The sequence below is a fragment of the Castor canadensis genome, chromosome 3 (assembly GCF_047511655.1).
Source record: "Castor canadensis chromosome 3, mCasCan1.hap1v2, whole genome shotgun sequence".
NCBI classification, from domain to species: Eukaryota; Metazoa; Chordata; class Mammalia; order Rodentia; family Castoridae; genus Castor; species Castor canadensis.
In genome coordinates, this window is record NC_133388.1 from 192,251,453 (window position 1) to 192,274,415 (window position 22,963).

At 37.1% G+C, this 22,963-nt stretch overlaps 1 protein-coding gene across 7 annotated transcripts in view; it reads left to right on the forward strand.

The window, feature by feature from the left end:
- The window catches only part of Khdrbs3 (KH RNA binding domain containing, signal transduction associated 3), a 177,467-nt gene that overhangs the window by 70,120 nt on the left and 84,384 nt on the right, over positions 1-22,963 (forward strand). For 6 of the 7 annotated variants that reach the window (XR_012446453.1, XR_012446454.1, XR_012446455.1 and 3 more), the window contains exons 3-4: positions 7,161-7,277; positions 12,885-13,031. Coding sequence is in view for 4 of the 7 variants with exons in the window: in XM_020154546.2 (XP_020010135.1) it covers positions 7,161-7,277; positions 12,885-13,031 (264 nt within the window). In the remaining 3 variants the exon portion in view is untranslated. The remainder of the gene's footprint in view (positions 1-7,160; positions 7,278-12,884; positions 13,032-22,963) is intronic. The other variant, XM_074069275.1, reaches the window with a different exon arrangement.

Here is a 22,963-nt window from a genome sequence, read left to right on the forward strand (position 1 = left end):
TTTCCAAATGCCCTCCCGGGAGGTGATGCAATCTGTACTTTGAGAACCTGATCAAGCAACCAAGGATATTGCCTTTAAAGTGACTCAGCTCTGAGAATATTCTTTATCCACACAATTAGTTCTCAACCTCGGGATCCCTGACTTTCAATTAAAGGTCAATCTCTTGATCCATCTGAGTGGTCTGCGCTTGGTCTTGTCATTTCAGTGTGGTGACTGACCCTTTGGTAAACTTACGGATGAAGGGAGTTCCAGTAAAAAGTGGGTATTCAGATAAAATTATATATGTCCACAATAGTTAAGTGAATCAATCTGTTCCTAATTTGGCATCAAGTGTAGACAAACTACTGGCTGCTCTTAGAGGAGATTTTTTTTTATACATTTTCTTCATTCATGTTAGCACCTACAGCAGGTAATGTACTCACTGTGTTGCAGACATAGAGTCTGAAACTTCTGAGGGGCAATTTGACTAGACATTACTGATACATAATATGGGTGAACAGAGTTAAGGACAAAAAAAAGAATTGAAGTGTTTCTGACTATCAAAGTATTTACTTATACTTTTTGTAAACAAAGGATTAATAGTTAAATGGAGAATGTAACCCTGGAGGTATATGAAATCATTTAAACTTCATTTCCTTTTCTCATGTGAGTTTTTTCCTGATTAGAAAAACAATTTATTGTAGTAGCAACTGAAATTTATTTAATTAAGTTTCATCATTCATTTTGTACTTGACCCACTGTTTACTTTCACCAATTTCACATTTTGTAAAGTATTCACACAAGGATTTTAGACATATCTTGAAAATGGTTCAACTTTTCCTAACCAGAGGAAAAGCAATGTAAACTGTGCAACTTGGAGCTATTTAAAAAATATTTTATGGTGCATAAAAATGTGAAAATTGTATATATTTTGGGGTACCATGTGGTGTTTCAATACAAATGTACATTGTGTAATGTTTAAATCAGGTTAAACATATCCATCTCCTCAAGCATTTACCATCTCATTTATAATAAAAAATTCAAAATCCTTCTAACTTTTAAATATAAAATACACCATTGTTATCTATAGTCACATCTTCCCTGCTATAGAACATCAGAACGTACTCCTATCTTACTCCTATCAATGGGTAACTTATACCCATTGATAAGTCTTCCCCATCTCTCTCTCACCCTACTCTTCCCTGCCCCTGGTTACCACCATTCTACTCTCAACTTCAGTGAGATCAAACTTTTTAGATCCCTCATATGAGTTAGATTATATGTTACTTGCCTTTCTGTGCTTGACTTATTTCATGTAACATAATGATCTCTAGCTTAATCCATGATGTTGCAAATGGCAGTTTCTTTCACTTTATGACTGAATAGAATTCCATTGTGTATATATAGCACATTTTTTTAAATTCATTTATCAGTTGATGGATACTTAGACTGTTCCAGTTTCTTGGCTACTGTGAGTAGTGCTGCAGTGAACACTGGAGTACAAATGTCTCTTGAACATACAGATTTTGTTTCCTTTGGCTATATACCTAGTAGTGGAGTAGCTGTATCATATGGTACTTCCATTTTTAATTTTTGGGGGAACTTCCATACTATTTTCCATAATGACAATACTAATTTACATTTTCACTAACTATGTCCTTGCCCGTTCTTGTTATCTTTTGTCTTTTTGATAATAGCCATTCTGACTGTAGTGAGGGATTGTTTTCCTGATTTCTTTCTCATCCTCTTCATTATTAGTATATAGAAAAGATACTGATTTTTTTAAATGTAGATTTTGTATCCTGCCACGTTGCTGAAAGGTGTTAATAAGATCTAAGAAGTTTTTCATGGAGTCTTTAAGATCTCAAAAGTGTGTGATCATATCATCTGCAAAAAGTGACAATTTGACTTCTTTCTCCCTTGTTCTAATCCCTTTTATTTCTTTCTGTTGCCTTACTGCTCTGGCTAGGAATTCCAGTACTATATTGAATAAGAGTGGGGAGAATGGACACCCTTATTCCTGACTTTAGAGGAAATGGTTTCCATTTTCCCCTGTTTAGGATGGTGTCAACTATAGATTTATTGCAGATAGCCTTTATTATGTTGAGGTATGTTCTTTTGATTATTAGTCTCCTTAAGGCTTTTATCAAGAAGGGATGTTGAGTTTTGTCAAAGGCTTTTTCTGCATCTGTTGAGATGATCGTATGATATTTTTGTCCTTTATTCTGTGTGTCCTTTATTTATTGATGTGCAGTTTCTCACTGTTGGCCTGGAGGTATAGCTCAGCAAATTCACTAATTTAAAACCAGATATTTACATGAAATATAAAATAATGGGTGACATTCATCTACATACCAGTCATGTTATATATGAAAGAGACTAGTGTCCTTAGTGGTACCAAACTTGGGGGTTAGAAAAAGTTATCTGTGTGGGATTTAAAAATTAGGTAGTAAAAATAAAGGGCAGATGAGTGATAGAATAAGGAAGATGATGCTGGGGAGAGTGAAGTGTGTGGGTTGAATGTAAACAAAATTGTGTGCAGGAATATAGACTAATTACTGTGGATTCAAATGCCATAGTCACGAATTGCAAAGAGATAGAAAAGAATACATTTTAAAAAAGAAACTAGAATAAACTACCAACAAAAAATTTGTAAAAGAGGAATAGAAAAAATAAAAAGACTTTCTTCCTTGTTGAGAAGAGTGTGTGCCTGCTGGGCTGTGTGGGAGCAGTGGATGAGGTAGTGTTCTCTCGTGTCTGGCCCTCACTGTTCTGTCTGTGGTTCTGTTGTGTTTTAGAATCCCCGCTGAGCCCTGGATTGCCTAGGCTTCTCCTCTGGCTGTAGGCTGGTTATGATATTCCCTAGCTGTTTAGGGCGCTGTACTGGGGCAGAGGCTGAAATGAGGCTGGGCAGGTCCTGTGGAGGAGCAGTAATTCCCAGGGGTAGGGCTACTCTGCCTGGGTTTTGGTAGGGTGGGAGTGTGGGGAGGTGGGGGAGGTGGTTCCAGCCTTGTAAGGTAAGCAGTTGGGGACATGGTGGAAGGTTTTTTTAACAGCAGGTAGCAAAGGCATCTGAGGACAGCCCAGAATGTAGAAAGAAACCAACTCACAAAGCATGGAAGGGGAGGCCTGTCATTAACATCTGCAGGAAGAAAAGAAATTCAGTTGTTTCCACAAAATATAAATGGCATAAAAAAGGAATAAAGGTAAGGCAGTATTATCATGAAACAGTTAATAGCGGAAATGAAAGAATCTGTCAGTATATAACACAGGTAAATCTTTCAGAAAGTAAAAGAACCAGGAAAAAGAAGAGAAAAACTTAGAGGTCCAACTCCAGAGGTCCAATATCTAAATATTGGGTGGAAGTGTTAGGACCCTTATCCCCGCACCCCCACCTGATAGTAGTTCTTGACAGTGTGGCTTTCATAATTGTTTTCCTTTTTTTTAAAATTTTTTATTAGGATATATTTTTTATACAGGGGGGGATTCGCTGTGATAATTTCAAATAGGCTTACAATGTACATTGGTTAGATTGTTCCCACCATCCCTCCCCATTAACCCCTTCCATCCCATTTAAAGCAATTGTAAGAGATTTCATTGTTCTATTTTGTGTAAATATATGAAGTCCATCAAATCATATACCCTCACATTAGTCTCCTTCATTCACCCTCCCCCTCCAACAAATACCCCCCACAGTGTACCTATTTTGCAGTCCTGTCTTTTGTTATTAATTCCTAAGTTGATGTTCAAAGGGATTTCTCAATGTATCCCCACAGTGAGTATAATTTACTTTGGTTCATTCAACCTCTTCCATTGCTCCCCCTTACCCCTTCCCTTCCATCTCCCATTTTCAACAGCTTTCCATACATATCCTTGTATCTTCTACTTTCACAGATGTTATGTTTTACAATATTGTTGACAAACTGTCATTCCTTTTTTCTTTCCCTCCTTCCTCAAGTTCCATAGTGTAGTTCCACTATTACGAACATGTTCTACATATATGTTTGTAATTGATCATGTTTGTTTGTGTGTATATGTTTATCTTTTGGATCTGTCTTCCTCGTTTGAGAGAAAACATGTGGCCTTTGTCTTTCTGAGCCTGGCGTATTTCACTTAACATGATGCCCGCCAGTTGCATCCATTTACCTTCAAACTACATGGTGTCATTCTTCCTTATGGCTGAGTAAAACTCCGTTGTGTGTGTGGTACATACATGTGTGTGTGTGTGTGTGTATTTGTTTTCACAACTTGACTATTGTGAACTATTCTGTGATTAAGCATTGCTGTGCAAGTGTCTCTACTGTATCCTGACTTAGTTCCTTTGGGTATATGTCTAGGAGCAGCATCACTGGATCGTATGGCGGTTCTGTCTCTAGTTTTTTGAGGAATCTCCATACTGCTTTCCATAATGGTTGTACTAATTTGCGTTCCCACCAGCAGTGTATAAGAGTTCCTGTTTCACCCCATCCTCACTAGCATTATTTGTTTTTTTGTTCTTGAAGATGGCCGTTCTAACCAGGGTGTGATGAACTATTAGCATAGTTTTGATTTGCTTCTCTTTTAGATCCAGGGAAGTTGAACACTTCTTCATGTATTTATTGGCCATTTGTAATTGTTCCTTTGAGAATTCCCTGTTTAATTCATGTGCCCATTTCTTCATTGGGATATTGAATCTTTGGGGTTTTAGTTTTTTGAGTTTCCTATAGATTCTGGATATTAGTTCCTTATCATATGACTAGCTGGCAAAGATTTTCTCCCATTCTGTGGGCTGTCTCTTGAGTCTGGGGACTGTTTCCTTTGCTGTGCAGAAGCTTTTTAGTTTGATGCAGTCCCATTTGTTCATTGTTTCTCTTAGATGCTGAGCCTGTTGAATTCTTCTTAGGAAGTTGTTGCCTATGCCTATCTGTTCCAGTGTATTTCCTAATACTTCATGTAGTTGTTTCAAAGTTTCAGATCTTATATTAAGGTCTCTGATCCACTTTGAGTTGATTTTGGTATGGGGTGAGAGACAGGGATCCAATGTCAGTCTTCTACAAGTGGATATCCAGTTTTACCAACAACATTTGTTAACGAGGCTTTCTTTTCTCCATCATGTGCTTAGGGCTCCTTTGTTAAAGGTCAGTTGGCTGTAGCTGCATGGATTTATGTCTGGGTCTTCTATTCTAATCCATTGGTCTTCCTGTCTGTTTTTGTGCCAGTACCATGCTGTTTGTATTGCTATTGCTCTGTAGTATAGTTTGAAGTCAAGGAATTGTGATACCTCCAGCACTGGACTTTTTACACAGAATAGTTTTGGCTATTTGGGATCTTTTGTGTTTCCATAGGAATTTCAGGATTGATATTTCTTCCATTTCTCTCTTCAGTGATTTACAATTTTCTTTGAAAAGATCTTTGGTTTCCTTCATTAAACTTATTCCTAGGTATTTATATTTTCTTTGAGGCTATTGTAAATGGGATTATTTCCCTGATTTCTTTCTCAGGCTGTTCATTGTTGGTATATAGGAACGCTACTGATTTCTGTATTTTAGTTTTGTTTCCTGCTACTTTGCCAAAAGAGTTTATGATTTCTAAGAGTTTCTTGGTGGGGTAGGTATAGGATTTACCATCTCCAAATAAAAACTTACTTCTTTCTTACCTATTTGAATCCCTTTTATTTCTTGCTCTTGTCTTATTGCTTTAGCTAGGAATTCCAAAACTATATTCAATAGGAGTAGGGAAAGCAGTCATTCCTGACTTGTTCCTGACTTTAGCAGTAATGGTTTCATTTGCTCTTCATTTAGTGTAATGTTGACGATAGGTTTGTCATATATAGCCTTTATTTCTTATATTCCTAGTTTCTTCACAGCTTAAATAAAAAAAAAATACATTTTCTGTTAGTTGATTCAGTTCCAGTCTGCTTACTAAATAAGAAGCCATAGACATCTCAGTTTGACTATGAAGTGCCCACATCCCCATGCCTAGTTATTCCGGAAGAGACAAATTGATTTTTTAGTGAATTGTTTGTCAGCCACTAAATGACTACCCATATTTGTGTTTGGTTTAAGCAAAATAAAATTAAAACTGGGCAAAGAAAATATAATCATTTTGACTTTTTGAAGTGTTAACTCCTTTCAAGAAGGTTATTTCAACTGCCATAGGTAGATAAATTGAAGAACAATGTTCTCTTTAAAACAGCAATAGCACAATAGTGGCAAAGCTCACTGCAGAAGCAGCAGCTGTCCAAGAGTTTATCAAGACTCTTGCCAGAGAACAGTTTCCTCCAAGTAAGCAGGCTGAGTTTCTATTTGGCAGTGGAAGTTTATAATTTACCTTAAATACAGTAAAATTTTTAAAAACTGTGAAATTTCTAGTTATGATTCCCTCATTCTGAATGCAGTTATTGTCTACTATGTGCCAAGCATTGCTCTAACGCAAAATGATTTGTTTATATTGACCCCCTTAATCTTCAGAGGAGGCCTGAATGAGTAGGTCCTATTGTTATTGCTATTTTACAGATGATTGAACCAATGTGAAGAGTATGGAGGTTAGGTAAAGCTTGCCCAGGGTAACTTAGCTATAGTAAAAGTAAATGGAAAAGCCAGGTTTTGAAAAATGACAGTCTAACCTGTATGGTTGTACTGTTAGTTAAATAAGAAACCTAGGCTTCTAGGTCTGGCTATGAACTGTCTGCATTCCCACATCTAGTTATTTTGGAAGAGATAAATGGATTATTGTGAGTCCTCTGTCAGCCACTGAATGACTAAGACTTACACACGCAGGTCAGTGCCTTCACTGGGTGAATTGTAAGTGGTGGCCAAGGTTAAGAACCGAAGTGTTTCCTAATAACCAGTCTAGTACATACTACAGTATGTCTGTGCATTTCCTTACCTGCACTCTAACCCTGTCCATAGTCGATACAGTAGCAAACTAGGAATTCTGGGAAATGAATTCCACTTAACAATTTATGAAATAGAGCCATTGCTAAAATGACTGCTATAAAGATAACCTTTTTTATTTTACATTTTTTAGCTGCATTTTTGTGACTTGTGGAAAATATTATAGCATGGTGTGCATGGCAGGAACTTTAATATTTGTCATTAATGATTGATGTGTAGCATACTACAGTGTTTCCTGATTTTCAAGACTGATAAACTATTTTTAAGACATGAATGTTACAAATTTGGTTGGTTGGTTTTTCCTAGTTCAACTTTGTGGGGAAACTTTTGGGTCCACGTGGCAATTCTCTGAAGCGTTTACAAGAAGAAACCTTGACAAAAATGTCCATCCTTGGAAAAGGTTCCATGAGAGACAAGGCAAAGGTAATACTCATTATAGACCATGAGTTTCTGATCAGTAATAATATGTCCTTCTATGTATGTACATATTAAGTTAACTAACACCTAGTATATACAAGCTAAATCAGATGGAATTACATGAAAATGTTATAAAAGGGTTGGCAGAATGGCTTAAGTGGCAGAGTGCCTGCCTAGTAAGCTTGAGGCCCTGAGTTCAAACCCCAGTGCTGCCAAAAGATAAAAAAGTTATATCAGGTTATATATTTGTGATACCTAGATAATTGAGTCACTCTGGCCAGTTTCAAATTATGCAGTGTCTTAAACCTGTAACTGTAATGTTTCTACATTAACTAAAATATGAATGTTCATATTTTTGGTTCTAAAAGTAATATGTCACCTTAGTATTCTAAAACGTATTTATTCTAATTTGGATTTATTTATATTAAATGCCCTGGTTTATTGACAGGCTAATCATTACTAAGTTATTTTTGAACCGCTTTCTTAAATTTCTGAAAGAAATTTTTGTATATCATAATATGTCACTTACATTTTTCTTTCTTGTCACTTGTTCTTTTATAACTGAGAACTAAATCTACATTCAGTGATCATTTGTCATCAAATGTTAAATAATGACAGTTTTAGAAGTACAATTATTTAAATGAAATCCAGCCTCTTCACAAAAAAAGTTCAAGTAATATCCTTTATAATAAAAACGTCACTGTGTTTATGGATCATCCAGTGATAGTCAGGCATGGTGTGAAACAATTTATACCCAATGCTCCATGTTATCCTTGGGAAAAATGATAGAGGATAACATTTTTCTTATTTTTACATATAAGAAAACTGAGATTCATAGAACTCGAAGTATTATCTTGTTTAACCAGAGAAATTCATTGTATTAGTTGGTTAACAGTTAATAACTTATGATTTTCTAACACCAGACTCATATGGAGAACAGTTTAAAAATACAGATTCACAGATGCAAGAAATTTAGGATAGACACTCAAAATGAATTTTCAGTATGTTTTAATGATTCTAATTCATGACCATGCTTTGTTCACTGCTTGCTAGGCATTGTTATTCCAATTGATGTTACTTAAATTCTCCAACTCTTTTATTCTGGTGATAGAAGAAAATGGAACCATATATTGGTTACTTGGTCAGAAATTACATTTATCTTATAGGAAAGTACTCCACATGCTGATATCTTAATTCAAGCCTTAATAAAGCAATCTGGTAAAAGAGTACATGATATGAGCAGTGAAGCCCATAGACAGGAATCCATCATGTACTTCTGTTGTGTGTAGTTAAGGGGGTTCCTTGGTCAGAAGCAGTGTTTTGTGTCATTCAGTGATAGTGATCAGGGCATTCACCAATAATTTTACACATGGGAAAGACATGCAAAGAAGGCAGATCTTTACTAGATTATATATTCAAAGAACAGTAAGTGCCTACCTGTGAATATAATGAAAGGGATCCTAAATATTATCAACTTGGAATCAGAATTTAGTGATCTTTCCAAATTATGTTGACATAGCATGGGTTTGTGGTTGTCCTCTGCTGTTGGTATTTTAGACATTCAGGAATGGCAGTAGCCAGTCATTCTCAACAAGAGTCTATGTTGTGAAATAATACATAGCTTCTGTCTCCATCACTCTAGTCACTTTGTTTATGAATACATACCCGGAGCATCATGAGATAGCTGAAGAACGAGGAACCAGGCATCTTCCACAATGGGTCCTCATGACTGCCTGGTCATGGAGTCCCTCTGCATCTGCTTAGGGACCTTGTTTTTCACACTAAGATCGCTTTTCCAGACCACTTATTACCCACTCAGTAGTCCTCTTATTTCTGTATCTGATCTGATCACATGGGTCACCAGATTATTTGGGGGATTCTCTAATTGGCTGATCATTCTTATTCCATCAGCAACTGGAGGAATATATTACATATACATGTACAATCAATGTTCTCAGCCCGCTCTCAATGGACTAGGACCAGAAATCCATGTATCTCTTGACTTTGACTTTGCAAGCGCACTCTGATCCGTAGCTCTCTGTGGAGCAGTGTTAAATCAGAGTCAAGTTTGTTGATTCTCACACTGTTGTGGTGGTTTTTCTCCTCATTGGGCAGATACTCTAGAAGAAGGTTCCATATCCTTGGTACAAAGACTATGAGAAAGTGTCACATGGTAGGGGATGTGACAGTTATTGTGTACATGTAGCCTATTCTCTGGATTTGTTTTCTTATGCTCTGAATCTGTGGAGCAATCAGGGATCTGATTATGGTCCAGAAAGTACACAAGGAGAAGTAGAACTAAAGCATGACATTTGTTGTGTCCTTTCAAGGAACTGTCTCTGGTTCATGCAATGTCAAAGAGTCTCACCAGGTAGACTAGCCAGTGTAGAAAGCTCTGTAGGGTTTCAGCGTTTGGATATTCAGAATTTTTTTAATCCATCCAAATGTTGCCAGTCCATTTCTCAGATTTTCACTGCTAACCAGACATTATCCTAAATCTCACCTAAAAAGGTGTAGGAATCTTCACTGTCATTCAGTATACAGATTGAACTCTGCCACTGTTTGTTGGCTCCATTCATCTTTGGTTAACAAGCAGTAAAACCTTCTAGGATATTTCTGGCTCTTTAAGCCTTGCACTGGTAACATAAAGCCCTGAGTTAGTCAGATTTCCTTCACCATAATAAATACTTGAAATAATCAACTTCTAAAGAGAGAAACTTGATTTTTGGCTCACAGTTTTGGAGGTACTTACTAGCCCATAATCAGTTGACTTCCTTCTTTTGGGGTTGGTGGCAAGAGAGTACATCATGGCTTAAAAGTGTTAACAGCGCAAAACCACTCACTTCATGGCCAGGAAGCAAAAGACAGGAAGAGGGTTTAATCCCATTATTTCTTCCAAGGCAACATCCCCAGTGACTTGAAAACCTCCCCAACTCTTAACATTTCTCCCATTTCCTGGTAGCGCCTCGGTAGGAATCAGGTCTTTAGCACATGGACCTTTGGGGGACACTCAAAATTTAAACCAAAGCAAGCGCTAAGGTTGTCATTTCTTTTTTTTAAATCTCGAATACAGCAGGAAATTGCATTTACATTCCATCCCAGAAGCTTCCCTTAACTCTTGCCCATCACACCATGCTGTTGCTTTCCACATGGCCCATCAGTTAAACTTGCCAGAGCATGTCACTGAAGGTGACCACAGGGAATAACTTAAGTAAGAGTTTTGCTTTTTAAGCAGTATTCCATTTGCTATCTTATAATTTGATCCTCACTGCTTGAAGTCTTAAATATTGATCCTTTTTATTAGTTTAAATTACTAGTTTAATTTCAATCTGCATAGATTCTCAGTTTAAAAATATATTTCTAAAGGGATTCTCTTTACTTAGCTAAAATCTCATTCTAAAAGATCTCATCCTTTGAGATTCTCCAAGTGTTGGCTTTCTTACAAAGTCTATCTGAAACTTATTTCATTTTATTCTTATATTTGCTACATTGGTGAAATTATAGGATTCGTAACTGATCTGTATCGGCTAGCTGTGTCACCAGTCATCAAGATTATGTTGTGGTCTGTTGAGCCTTTAGCTGTGTCAAACATCATGCTCGACATTCTGGCATATATTAAAAAAACAACAGAATAATTATTATGATTGTTATGTGAATATCTTTATTTACATTTTGTATGCTTATGCATTAGGCATAATTCTATGGCATACTTACTGTAGCAACCCATAGAGATAGACACTGTACTATTCCTATCCCCATTAAAAATCACCCCTTCAATGTTAAGGTGAACTAACCTGCCCAAGTCATATAATAAATGCTACATTTAGGTTTTGAGTGCAGAGCTTCAAAGTCTGTTTTCTTCCCTGAATACCACATTACCCCTTACCCTTAACCCATAAAATTTTCTGGTGAGAATTCCTCACTGTATAGAATTGTACAGAAGCTAGAGTTGTAGTAAGACATCCTCCCTTTCCCAGCTGAAGTTTGTGATAGAAGTGAGAATGTGTGAATATGAACCAACAGTTACAATCTCTCAATAAAATCTTTATTTTACTACTAGGTTGGGAGAAGATAAATGTTTTTAAGTCTTTCATATTTTCAGAGATGAACTGCTATGCATCGAATCCAATTTTTAAAGCTTCAGCTATGAAAAGGTTTCGGATCAAATTGTTGAAATGTTCTGATTTTAACAATGAACAGTTGACATTAAAGAATTTTTTTTTTATAAATCTTCAGACAAATTTCTAAGGAAAAATGTATAGAATGTTATTTGAGCCCATAGTTACTTTCAATTTGTTCTTTTCTTTTATTCTGTAATCTACTTTCCACACATGTGAAGGAAAATACCATTTAATTGGGTGCTTACTGTTTATTAGGCAATAACCTAGATATTATATACACTGTCTCTTTTGGACAGACAGACATATCACCTATCCCCTGTGTTCTTAATGGCCCTGCACTAATGTACATGTACTAATACCAGACTGACTTTTCAGATTATCAGATTACAGATAATCTCTAAGCTTTCATACTGTGACTAATATAGTTAAGATTCTGTACTTTTTCATGTTCTCCATGTTAGTCCTTTTCATTTTAAGAATTCAAATTAGTTAAGCACAGCTGAGACCATAAAGAATGAAGTTCAAGGGACCCGTTCCTCCAGCATTTGTATTGTTGGACTTTTGGCTAATGGAGGAATTAAAAGGTACCATCTCAGGAGTTCTTGGGGTTGCCTCTCTCATGCAATAGGTTTTCTTTTGAAGAGGTCAGCAAGACATACCACTGTTTGGAAATCATTTTAGACATGAGTTCCTGCTAACTTAATCGTTTTGATTTTAAAGTTTGAAATAAAGACTAATAGAAGACCCTGATTCTAGAAATCATGGCCTATAATTGAAGTTTAGTTAGGAAAAGATAATAGAGCCAAATCAGTAGTTCTTTAACTATCTGGTTGGGTTTTTTTGTTTTTGTTGTTGTTTTAATTCTTCTAATTTTCTCCTGAATTTCATTCTATAAAGAAAAAAAGTCTAACAACTTTGAGATAATTACGTAAAATCATTTCATTTATTTTACTCACCATTTTATTCTCCGAGCAGTGCTTGCATGTAGAATGAATATTGAATGAGCAAATGTACACAGAAATAGGTGAGTTAGTGTTTAGCCATTCATTCATCAGACACTTGTTGAGCATCTCCTGTGTGGATGTGCACCACTAGATAAGACAGGTGCCATGCACCTGTGGCAGTCAGCTGCCAGTGAAGGAAAATAGGGGAGTGCAGTTAAGGTATTTCTGATGTTTTAGGTAGTGACAAATGCTTTGTAACAGCATCACAGGCACATAGCACAGCCAGTGCAGATGGGAACTTAGTACTTAGCCAGGGTGGGAAACAAAGAAGGTCTGTGCAGCAACTGGAGCAATTGAAGAGGCCGAGCAGATTGCCCAGGGATGATGGATGGACCTCTGGGCCAGCAGCAGAAGTAAGACCTGTCTTAGGATAGCATTTGTTCTTGAGTGAAACTGCTGTGACAGCCTCATGGCATATTCCTTTTGAGTAGTTTCTCCTTTCTTTTCTTATGATGATACACTTTTCAATGTGGTTTTTCTTTCTGTAGGAAGAAGAATTGAGGAAAAGTGGGGAAGCAAAGTACTTTCACCTGAATGATGACCTGCACGTGCTCATCGAGGTGTTTGCCCCCCCAGCAGAAGCCTATGCCCGGATGGGACATGCTCTGGAAGAGATCAAAAAGTTCCTCATCCCTGTTAGTAGTTTTTATTGACAGTTAATTTGTATTCTAAAGTCGTTTCCTTATTTTAATCTTAGATAATCCTTGTCTATAGTTCCTATCTGAGTGCTCCTTTTTCTGGTGAAAGCTTCACATTTATCATCTCAGTAGATTGCAGAGTATTGTTTAGCATTCTCTCCTATTTATGTATGAGGTGATGGGGTTTCAGGAGAAATTAAATAATACTGTTAAAATTAGTTGGCTAAATTGAAGAATAGAATCAGTGGTTCAGGTTTTGGGACTCCCAAGTGGTAAGCCGTTAGGAGAACATGAAAATATCTCACATACTCTTTGTTTTCCACAAATCCATTCGTACCTCCCATGTGCCAAGCCCTGTGCTTGGTGGTGGGTGTGCAAACATGAGTAAAAGGAGTCCCTAACCTCAAAGGGTAGTTCAGGGGAAAAAAATAGAAATATCAATAGATGACTTCAGAACAGCATGTCATGCATACAGTGAGGCCGGAGGGGACCCGCCCTGTGTGGGTATTAAATGAGCTCCTGCCAGGTGTTTTATGTTCTGGTAGCAGTTGATAATCTGCTTTTTTTAACCCTTTCAGACACCCTGACCTCGCTAAGGAAGTGAATATCTCTACCTCTGTTTTGAAAGTTAATTTAAGTTTGTTGTGTGCTTTATATGCTAGCAATTAAAGAGCTTTTGTTTGATTTGTATGCTCATCATAAACGAAAGCGCACAAAGTTTTGGCTCTGTAGGCAATTTATTTTAGAGAAGCCAGCATGCGTGCCCAGCAGCTGTCTGGGGTAAGAGTGTGTCCTCATTGGTCCCAGGCTGGCTGGTACATTGACCTAAAACTGAATGTGCTATGTTGTTTATGAGGAAGCATCTGTTACATTCCTAAGAAAATGGTATTTTAAAAATCGTGATTGTTTTCAAAAGGTCATAACGTGAAATGGCATGATTTAGTAACAAGGGAGCTGGCGATGACTAATACTCTCTTTAGTTCTTACAAAAAGACATGGTTCCTACCCTCAAGGAGTTTGTAGTTTGACAGAAAGACAGATATGAATCATACAATCACATGAAGAACTATAAAATTGCAACTACAGCAAATTCTGTTTTCCAAAGAGAGCTCCACTTCTACCTTCCTTCCATCCAATGACCTTTACAGCCCCTTCCCAGAGATGGGATCTAAGTTCCCTAACCTTGAATGTGGGCTGGCCAAAAAAAGTCACAAAGACTTTCTGCTGTCTTCTTCTAAATGTTTTATAGTATCATTTCATTTAAGATTGTGGCCTTTTTGAGTTAATTTTTGTATATGGTGTGAGGTTAGGATATAAATTTCCCTTTTTCTGCATAGATAATCAGTTGTCCTAACATCATATGGGGGAAAGACCATCCATTCTCCTATTGAATTACCTTGGTACCATTATCGAAAATAACATAGAAGTCTGGGTTATTTCTGTTCTCAGTTTTGTTCCATTGGTTTATATGCCTGTTTTTATGCAGTAGTTTCCTTTTAATTACTTTATCCTTTTTAGTGAATCTCAAAGCCAGGTTGTGTCAATTCTCCAAGTGGTTTTTTTTTGAAAATTGTTTTGGATGTTCTTGTTCCTTTGCATTTTCACATTTATTTCAGAATCAGCTTGTTATTATATAAACATCCTGCTAGACTTTTTTTTCTTTTTTTTAATTGTTGTGCTGGGAGGGGTATATAGATTCTGTGTTGAGTCTGTAGATCTATTTGGGATTAATTTTTATCTTTATTTTGAATCTTCAAATCCACGAATATAAACTCTGTTTCTCTACTTTTTAAAAAAGATTCTCTTTAATATCTCCCAGCAGTGTTTTCTGGGTGCTGGCTTCACATTTATTTTGTAAAAATAATTTCTGAATATTGTATGATTTCAATACTACTGTGAATGAAATTGTCTTTTAATTTCATTTTCAGATGCTACTAGTGTCCAAGAATGCAGTTGATTTATACATATTGATCTCATATCTTGTGACCCTGATAAGCAGGCTTCATAGATCACTGCTTTTTAATGGAATCATTAGAACGATGAAGCAGAACCCTAATTAATGATGTTATTAGGATGCCATGACATACAGAATCACCGCACCTGGTACAAAAGACAGATTTACTTCTTTCTTTCCATTCTGGATGTCATTAATAATTCTCGGCGCTTCCCTTCTCCTTTCTTCTCCTGTCTGGCCTCCATTTCATAGTACACTGGCTTGTTGCTGGTTGAGTCAGGAGGAAAGCATTCAGTCCTTTGACAATGGCCACCAGATTTTTATTGCTGACCTTTATCATGCTGAGAAAGTCCTCTCCTGTTCCTAGTTTTTGAGAGTTTTTATCCTGAATAACATGAGTGTTGAGTTTTGTCCAGTGCTTTCTCTGCCCATTCAGACACTCATGTGCTTTTTTCCCCCTCAATTTTCTGTTAATAATAGTGTATTACATTAGTTGATTTCCATATGTAAATCCAGATTGTCATTTCCCTTTGTCATGTTATTTAGTGCTTTTTATTTATTATTGGATATGGCTTACTATGAATTTGCTAAAGATTTTTGTCTGTAATTATGAGGGGTATTAGATTATAGTACAATATTTTTATAGTCTTATATTAATCCTCACATTTGCCATTTCTGGTATTTATTTCTTCCTGTGGATAGAGCTGCTATACAGGACTGGTTTTGTTTGTTTGTTTGTCTGTTTTTTGAGACTTACAGACTTCTGTTAGTCTTTCCTTTAACCTAGATGTACTAGGAAACATTTTTCAGTTTTGTTTTTCTCTCAATGACTTTATTTCACCTCCACACTGAAAAGTAGGATATGCCATTCTTGGTGGACAGCTTTTCCCCGGGCATGTTGATTATGCCACTCTGCTACCTTCTGGCCCCCTTATTTTTGGTAAGAAAATCATTAGTCATTTTCTTGTGCTTCTGTATGTGATCTATTGTTTTTTAAACCAAAACTTTGTCTTGATTTTCAGCAATTTGACTGTGATATGTCTATTTTGCCTTTGATATGTAAGCTCTATGGATCCATAAATTTATGTTTTTATTTAAATGTGGGAAGTTTTCAGTCTATCTCTTTGAGTATTTCTGTCTTTTTACTCTGGCATTTCACCCTGGATTACCCTATGTGTGGTGCCCAGAGTCTCAGGCTTATTTTCTTCATCCTTTTTTTCTGTGCTCCTCAACGTGGATCATTTTTATTCACCTGATTTCAAGTTTACGAGTTCTTCTGCCATCTTAAATCTACTGTCAAGCTCCTCTAGAGAGGTTTTCATTGCAGACATTGAATTTTCATTTCTTCTTTTGCAAGTTCAATATCTGGGCCCTTTCCAAAAGTTAATTAGTAGTTCCCTCCCATTCTCCCTCCTTCCCTTTCTCCCTCTTTTCCCACCTCCCTCCTTCTCTTCCTTTTCTTTCTGTCTTGTGCTTGCTAGGCAAGTGCTCTACCACTTGAGCCATGCTCCCCAGTCCTGTTGCTCTTAATTTGTTTTTCGGACAGGGTCCTGTGCTAATTTTGTTCAGGCCAGGCTAGAACCAGGATCCTGTCTCCTTGTAACCTCTATCTCCTAGTAGCTAGAATCACATGCTTTCAGCTTTCACGCCCCAAGTCCAGCCCTCTAACAGTATCTTTGACTGCTCCTCCCTACCCCAGGAATTGGTCATGTTTTCCTTTCTTTGCATGGCTTTTGTTTTTGTTGAAAACTTTAGATTTTATTATTTTTATTTTCATATATAAACATTATTAAATGTAATCTTTATTTTTATAAAACCTTTATTTTTAATAATCTTCAGGGGAAAACTCTAGATTTTGGGTACACATTGCAGCAAATCTGAATCCTGATTTAATTTCTTCCTAGAAGGTTGTTACTGCTGGTTTTTTTTTGCCTTAAATTTTTCTTGTGATTTATTGTTGGACCAAATTTGTGGAGTCTGATTCCCTCAGACTTTTGAGATAGCAGTATCTCTGTTCATGTTTTTCTTTTTTTTTTTTTTTTTTTGAGGTACTGGGATTTGAACTCCTCTTGCTAGGGAGGCAGTCTACCATGTGAGATTTGCTCCAGCCCTTTATTGCTTGAGGTTATTTTTCAGATTGGCCTCTCATTTTCTTCCCAGGCTGGCATCAGACCATGATCTTCCTGCCTATGGCCTGTTGTGTAGCTGGATTATAGGTGTGTACCACTATATTTGCCTTAGTGGTTGACAAGTGTTCTTGCTAATGTTTTGCCCAGGCTTGCTTCGAAGTGTAGTCCTCCAAATTTCAACCTCCCAAGTAGCTGGGATTACAGGTGTGCTCCACCATATCCACCCACATGTTTTTCCCTTTTGCTTTTAGTTTTAACCCTGGCTTTCTAGGAATGTGCTGAGTCCATACTGCTTAGTGGTGAACTATTGATCGCTTAGAGTTTATACTTAGACCCCTGTGTTACTACAGCTCTGGCATCTCCTGATGGCACTGTGAGCACTGGGGATAAAAAAGTGGTCCATTTTCTTGTTCACCTTGACTTTTACTTTGTGCCAGCATTCCTGTGAGTCCACAGCCCAGACTCACTGTAGGCAAGTGTTCTGAGAGCCTCTGAAGGCGCCCTCCGTGACACACTCATTTCCTGAGTGTCGCATTTCTGTCTAGTGAGTTGATTTGTTGCTTGCCTCAACCAGGAGGGCAGTGCTAAGCTGGTGGATCTGCAGGTCTTCCCTTTCGTTTACTACCAAAATTGCTACTGTTGTTGACATTGCTGTTGGGCGTGGGGTTTTTCACCCTTTTCTCCACATTAAATGAGTTTCCTCCTATTGCAAAGCTGTGGATTTTCATAGGAAATGAATTAATGTACAAACATGGCTGGGGAGGAAGGTTAGTAACATACACAGGCAAGAATGCCATAGACCCCTACTTTCTTACCTCTAGTTTAGCTGTTTTTGATGAATAAATTTATTGTATTTGCCATTCATCGTATGCCTTCAAAAAATTCCCAGACCCCCGAAATGGTTGGCTTGAATGATTTTGCAACTATATTCTTCATTGGAGGCTTTGCTGAGCTCCTCACTTCTCCAAAAGTACCAGGTTCTCTCATTACCTTTGTTTTTTTTTTTTTTTTTTTTTAAGTTATATTATTTTGGACCTTTGTCTGTGTATGGAAATGTGAGGCGTCCTGTCATGCTTTTTAAAATATCTACATAATAGTGTTTTAACATTCTAGAATTTATTTAGCCACTCCTCAAAAAGTGAAGTGATTTCTTATAGGCTATAATGTCAACAGTGATCCCAGAATTAACCTTGAATATAAATATTAGCATATTTTAGTAAATAAATCTGAAGAGTAAGTTTCTGTTAGAGAAGCCATTGAATTTCAATAAGTAACTTTTAACAATTTCACTTAAAAGCTTTTTTTCCCATTCCCTATGCTAACATACATTTTAAAAATAGACTCTTAAACTCCCAGATAGATTCTGCAGACAGTTAGAATTGATGAGAGAGCTGATGTTGTGATAGTTTGATTTTTCAGATGGGAAGTTAAATGATGTTTGTCTGTAAAACCATCATGTATTTATTATTTGGTACTGATTTAAAGCATTTATTTCTAAGACCAGGAATACTGTGACTGCAGTGATTATGTCAATAGTACCCATCTGACATTGGAAAAAGCAGTAAGCCAAAAACTTTCGAAATGGTGTAAAAAAAGTCACATCAACGGCAAGGTCAGATGGTTAAACGTGAGCCTTGTGGGTAAGGGGGCTGCAGCGGGGAGGGAGATTAAGGGCGGGGGCTGTGGCTCCAAACCTTAAGGATAACAAAGGTACCAGTGCCTCCACTGGTCCACTGATGGGGTCAAAGGGTGTTGCTACAAGCTGCTGGGCAGTGGCATAGGGCCTGCTGTTCTGACCACATGCTGGACATAACCTGCTACCTACAGTGCTCATGGAGAATGAGGGGCAACCGCTCTCATCAAGGAGTGGCATTTCTATATTGCAACAGAAGGCCACCCCTCCCAAACCTGGAACTTCAGTCTGATCTAAGCAGGCTGCTGGAATTGAGGGTAGGTGGCTGGGAGAGTGAAGGTCACATGACCCAGGGGTAAAGTATAGACTCTGTTCCTATTCCCATCTCCCTGCCTCCCCACCTATGACCACCACACCCACTCCTAGCATCTCATCAGCAATTGGTATACTTCTTACCCCTCCCAACCTTGACCTTCTTAGATTAGTGCTCTGCTCAGAGGCACTGAACTGTGAGGACGAAACTGCTGCAAAACAGTGCAAAAAAATTAACTTCCTTCTTCAGCCCACCCCCTGACATGCTGGCCATTGACTGTCTCAGTTTGCTGAGATCAACTAGAATAGCATAGACTTGGGGTGGGGATTAAAAAAAAAAAAAAAAGTGGGCCTGACCGCAGATGTCATTGTTCAAGTTACATTGTTGTCTACTTTATTATAGTTTTGCAAAGCTGATATTTGAAGTGGACTATTTATAGTTTTTGTTGCACCATTACCAACACCTAGCCTTACTTAGGACAGTGGTTTTCTTTTTATTTGTTAAAAATTTTAATGGTGTTTTTGAACAGTGCCTCAGCCCTGTTCTTTTGCCAGGACATCATTTTAACCATGTACAACTGAGAGTCATACCTCCTGATAATTTTCAGCAGTATAAATATTTAGTGTTTATTTAGCACATTTCACTTAGGATGTGCTTTATAAATCATTTATTAGCCTTGACACATATTTAGTGAAATGGATGGTAGCATTACTGGTAGGCTTCTTTTCGACAGGTTGAAGTAATGATTCCGATGACTTCAGAAAGATAGAGATGACTCCTCGGAGATTCAGTACGTCAGGCAAGAGATCTGTATTTCACATAAAATGCAGACCCTGGTCCTCACCTTTCTCTGCTAGTTGCAGTGACTTACACTGAATCTCTGTTCATGCTGAGTTTTCTTTCTTCTGTTTCAAATTCTCCCCTCTTCGCTGCACACTGTGATCCTTTCTGTTTCTTCTTTTTAATAGCCATACAACTAGTAGATGTTCCTTGCATTTACTGTTTCTGTGACTTCCTCTCATTCATGCTTTATCCTACTGAAACAGATTCCAGGTCCACTCTTCTCCAGATTACTCTTTCTGAGATCAGTGGGCGTCCCTCACAGAGGTAATGATTCCTATGGAATCGGGACTTGGCTGCTTGATGTAATGTGAATGCAGCACTGGCTTCCAATGAGTTTTATAATATAATTACCTTACCTTTTTCTGTTTCTTTTCATACCTTTGTAGTCTACTTTGTGAAAGTATATTCCTGTGTTTTCATCTAAGAGGTTTATAGTTTTAGCTGTTAATATTTAGATATGCTGATGCATTTTTATTTTAATTTTCGCATACATATGACATGAAGTAAGTAAGGGACCCAGGTTGTGCAATTTTGATGTAGTTATCAAGTTATGGCACCATTTGTAAAAGACACTTTTACATCTAAGTTTAAACTCCATTTCTTTCACCTTTATGTCTCTCCTTTACGCTATTACCACACAGTTTTGGTTACCTTTGTTGTAAGTTTTGAAATGGGAATAATGCCATTCGTCTTCCTTTGTCCTTCTTTATAAATATTAGTCTAGCTATTCTTGGTCCATTTTCCTAAGGAACGCAGATGGGATTTCCTTGGTTTGGCTGATCAATTTGGAGAATATGGTCATCTTAACAATATTATTTCCTCCTGTCCGTGAACATTGACTATCTTGTTACTCGTTTTAATCTTTTGAACTGTCTTTCAACAGTATTTTACAGTTTTCAGTGTGTACATCTGTCTTTTATCTTGTTAATGCTTTCCTAAATGTGTTACTCTTTTTACTACTCCTGTAAGTAGAGTTTTTTCCCTAATTTCCGTGTTTGGATTGATCATTGTTGATCTAAAGAAATACAGCTGATTTTTGCATATTCACCTTTGTATTCTGCAGTCTTGCTAAAACTGAATTAGTAGGTCTAATAATTCTTATTTGTCTTTTTAAAGCTTTCCTATGATTCTCTGTCTACAGTTTTTTACCACCTCTAAGCAGAGATTGCTTTTAGTTTTTCCTTTTTAATCTGGAACTATTTATTTCATTTTGTTACATAATTGTTCTGGTTACAACCTCAAGGACAATGTTGAATAGAAATGGTGAGAGTAAATATCTTTGTCTTGTTCCTGAATTTAGCAGGATAATTTCAGTCTTTCACTATTAAATATGAGTTTTCCCATTTGAGTGTTTTTTAATTTTGAGTATTATTAAAGTCTGTTGGAGTCTTCTGTGAAATGTTTTTTATCTGTTTATTGAAATGATTATGTTAGTCAGACCTTTCATCTCTGTGACACAATACCTGAACATAAAAGGAAAAAAAATTATTTTAGCTCATAGTTTTAAAGATTTCAGTTCATAGACTTTGGCTGTTGATTCTGGCCCATGATGAGGCAGAATATCCTGCCACCAGGAGCACATGGCAGGGGCTGCTGGCCTCATGGTGAGCAGTAGGCAAAGGAGGAGGGCCTAAAGTACCTTAAGGTACTCCTTGAAGTTTTCAAAATTTGTCAAACTAGCATCAGCAGCAGGGTATCAAGCGTTCAACACATGTGCCTGTGAGGGACATTTCATATTCAAACCATTGCAAGGATCATGTGATTTTTGTCCTTTAATTTATATTACATCAATTGATTTTCAGATATTAAACCAAGTTTGCAATCCTGGCATACAGTGTCCTTGCCTCTCTTACATATAAGTTTTGTTGCTGGATTGGGCTTCTTTATATTTTCTTTTGACAGCTTTAGTATATTTCTACTGATTATAATTGTTTATAATATAATTGTTTTTAGCTTGTGGTGTCTTTGGTTTTGAGAGAGATAAGGAAGAGGGATGTAGTTCTGGCCTCTTGCAATGAGTTAAGAAGTTTTCCTTCCTATTATATGTTTAGGGTTTTTATGGAGGCTTTATTATGTAAGCATTGTTGGTTAATTCATTGGCCATTGGTGATTAAGTCAATCTCCAAACTTCCTTCTCTTTCCCAGAGGAGTGAAAATTCCAATCCCTAGGTCATCTTTGTCTTTCTGACAACCTGTCCCAGTCCTGTGAGAGTTACCTCATTAGCATAAATACAGATCTCCTTGAAAGGAGCTTATTATGAATGACAAAAGATGCTTCTCTCACTTCTGTTAATCATTGTGGAAATTTCAAGGGATAAGAGAAGTGTTAGGAACCAGGAGCAGACACCAAGTACTTACTTCTTATATGGCAGTTATTGTTTGCATTCTGTATTTATTCTTAACTCAGTTTTGGTAAGTTTTGTCTTTTTGAGTCATTTACCCATTTTATCTAAACTAACAAATTTGTTGGCATGCAGTTTTTATGGTATTCCCTGTAAATTTTTCTTATTTTTTCGAAATCCATGTGATAATCCCATTTTCATTCCTGATTTTGCTAATGATGTGAGTTTTTTATTCTTGGGTAATCTAGCTAAAGGTTTGTTAATTTTGCTAATCTTCTAAGCAAAATCACTTGCTTTTGTTGATTTCACTGTGTTTTTGTGGTATTTTGTTGTATACCTACTTGCAATCTTATGTTTCAGTAGTCCCCTGGTATCCACAGATACTTGGTTCCAAGGAGACCACCACTGAGGAAAAACAACAAAAAATGGTCAGCATGCACAGAATTCAGTGCCGTCCTGTGGATGCTTGATTCGTTTTTCCATATGATGCTGCTTAGCTTCCACCGAAGACATGCTGCCTTTCATCAAGTCTAGAGTTTTCACTTTATCACTTAAATTAAACTCACTTTTTGGGAGGCATAGTTTTACAAAATAAAGTGCAGGGGAACACTGAGCAGATCACACAGCAGTGTAAACGCAATTAATGAAAACACAGGGCTGTCTCAGAGCTTCTCCACATCAGCTAAGCAGTGTAATGTATGCATGGGTATTTAAA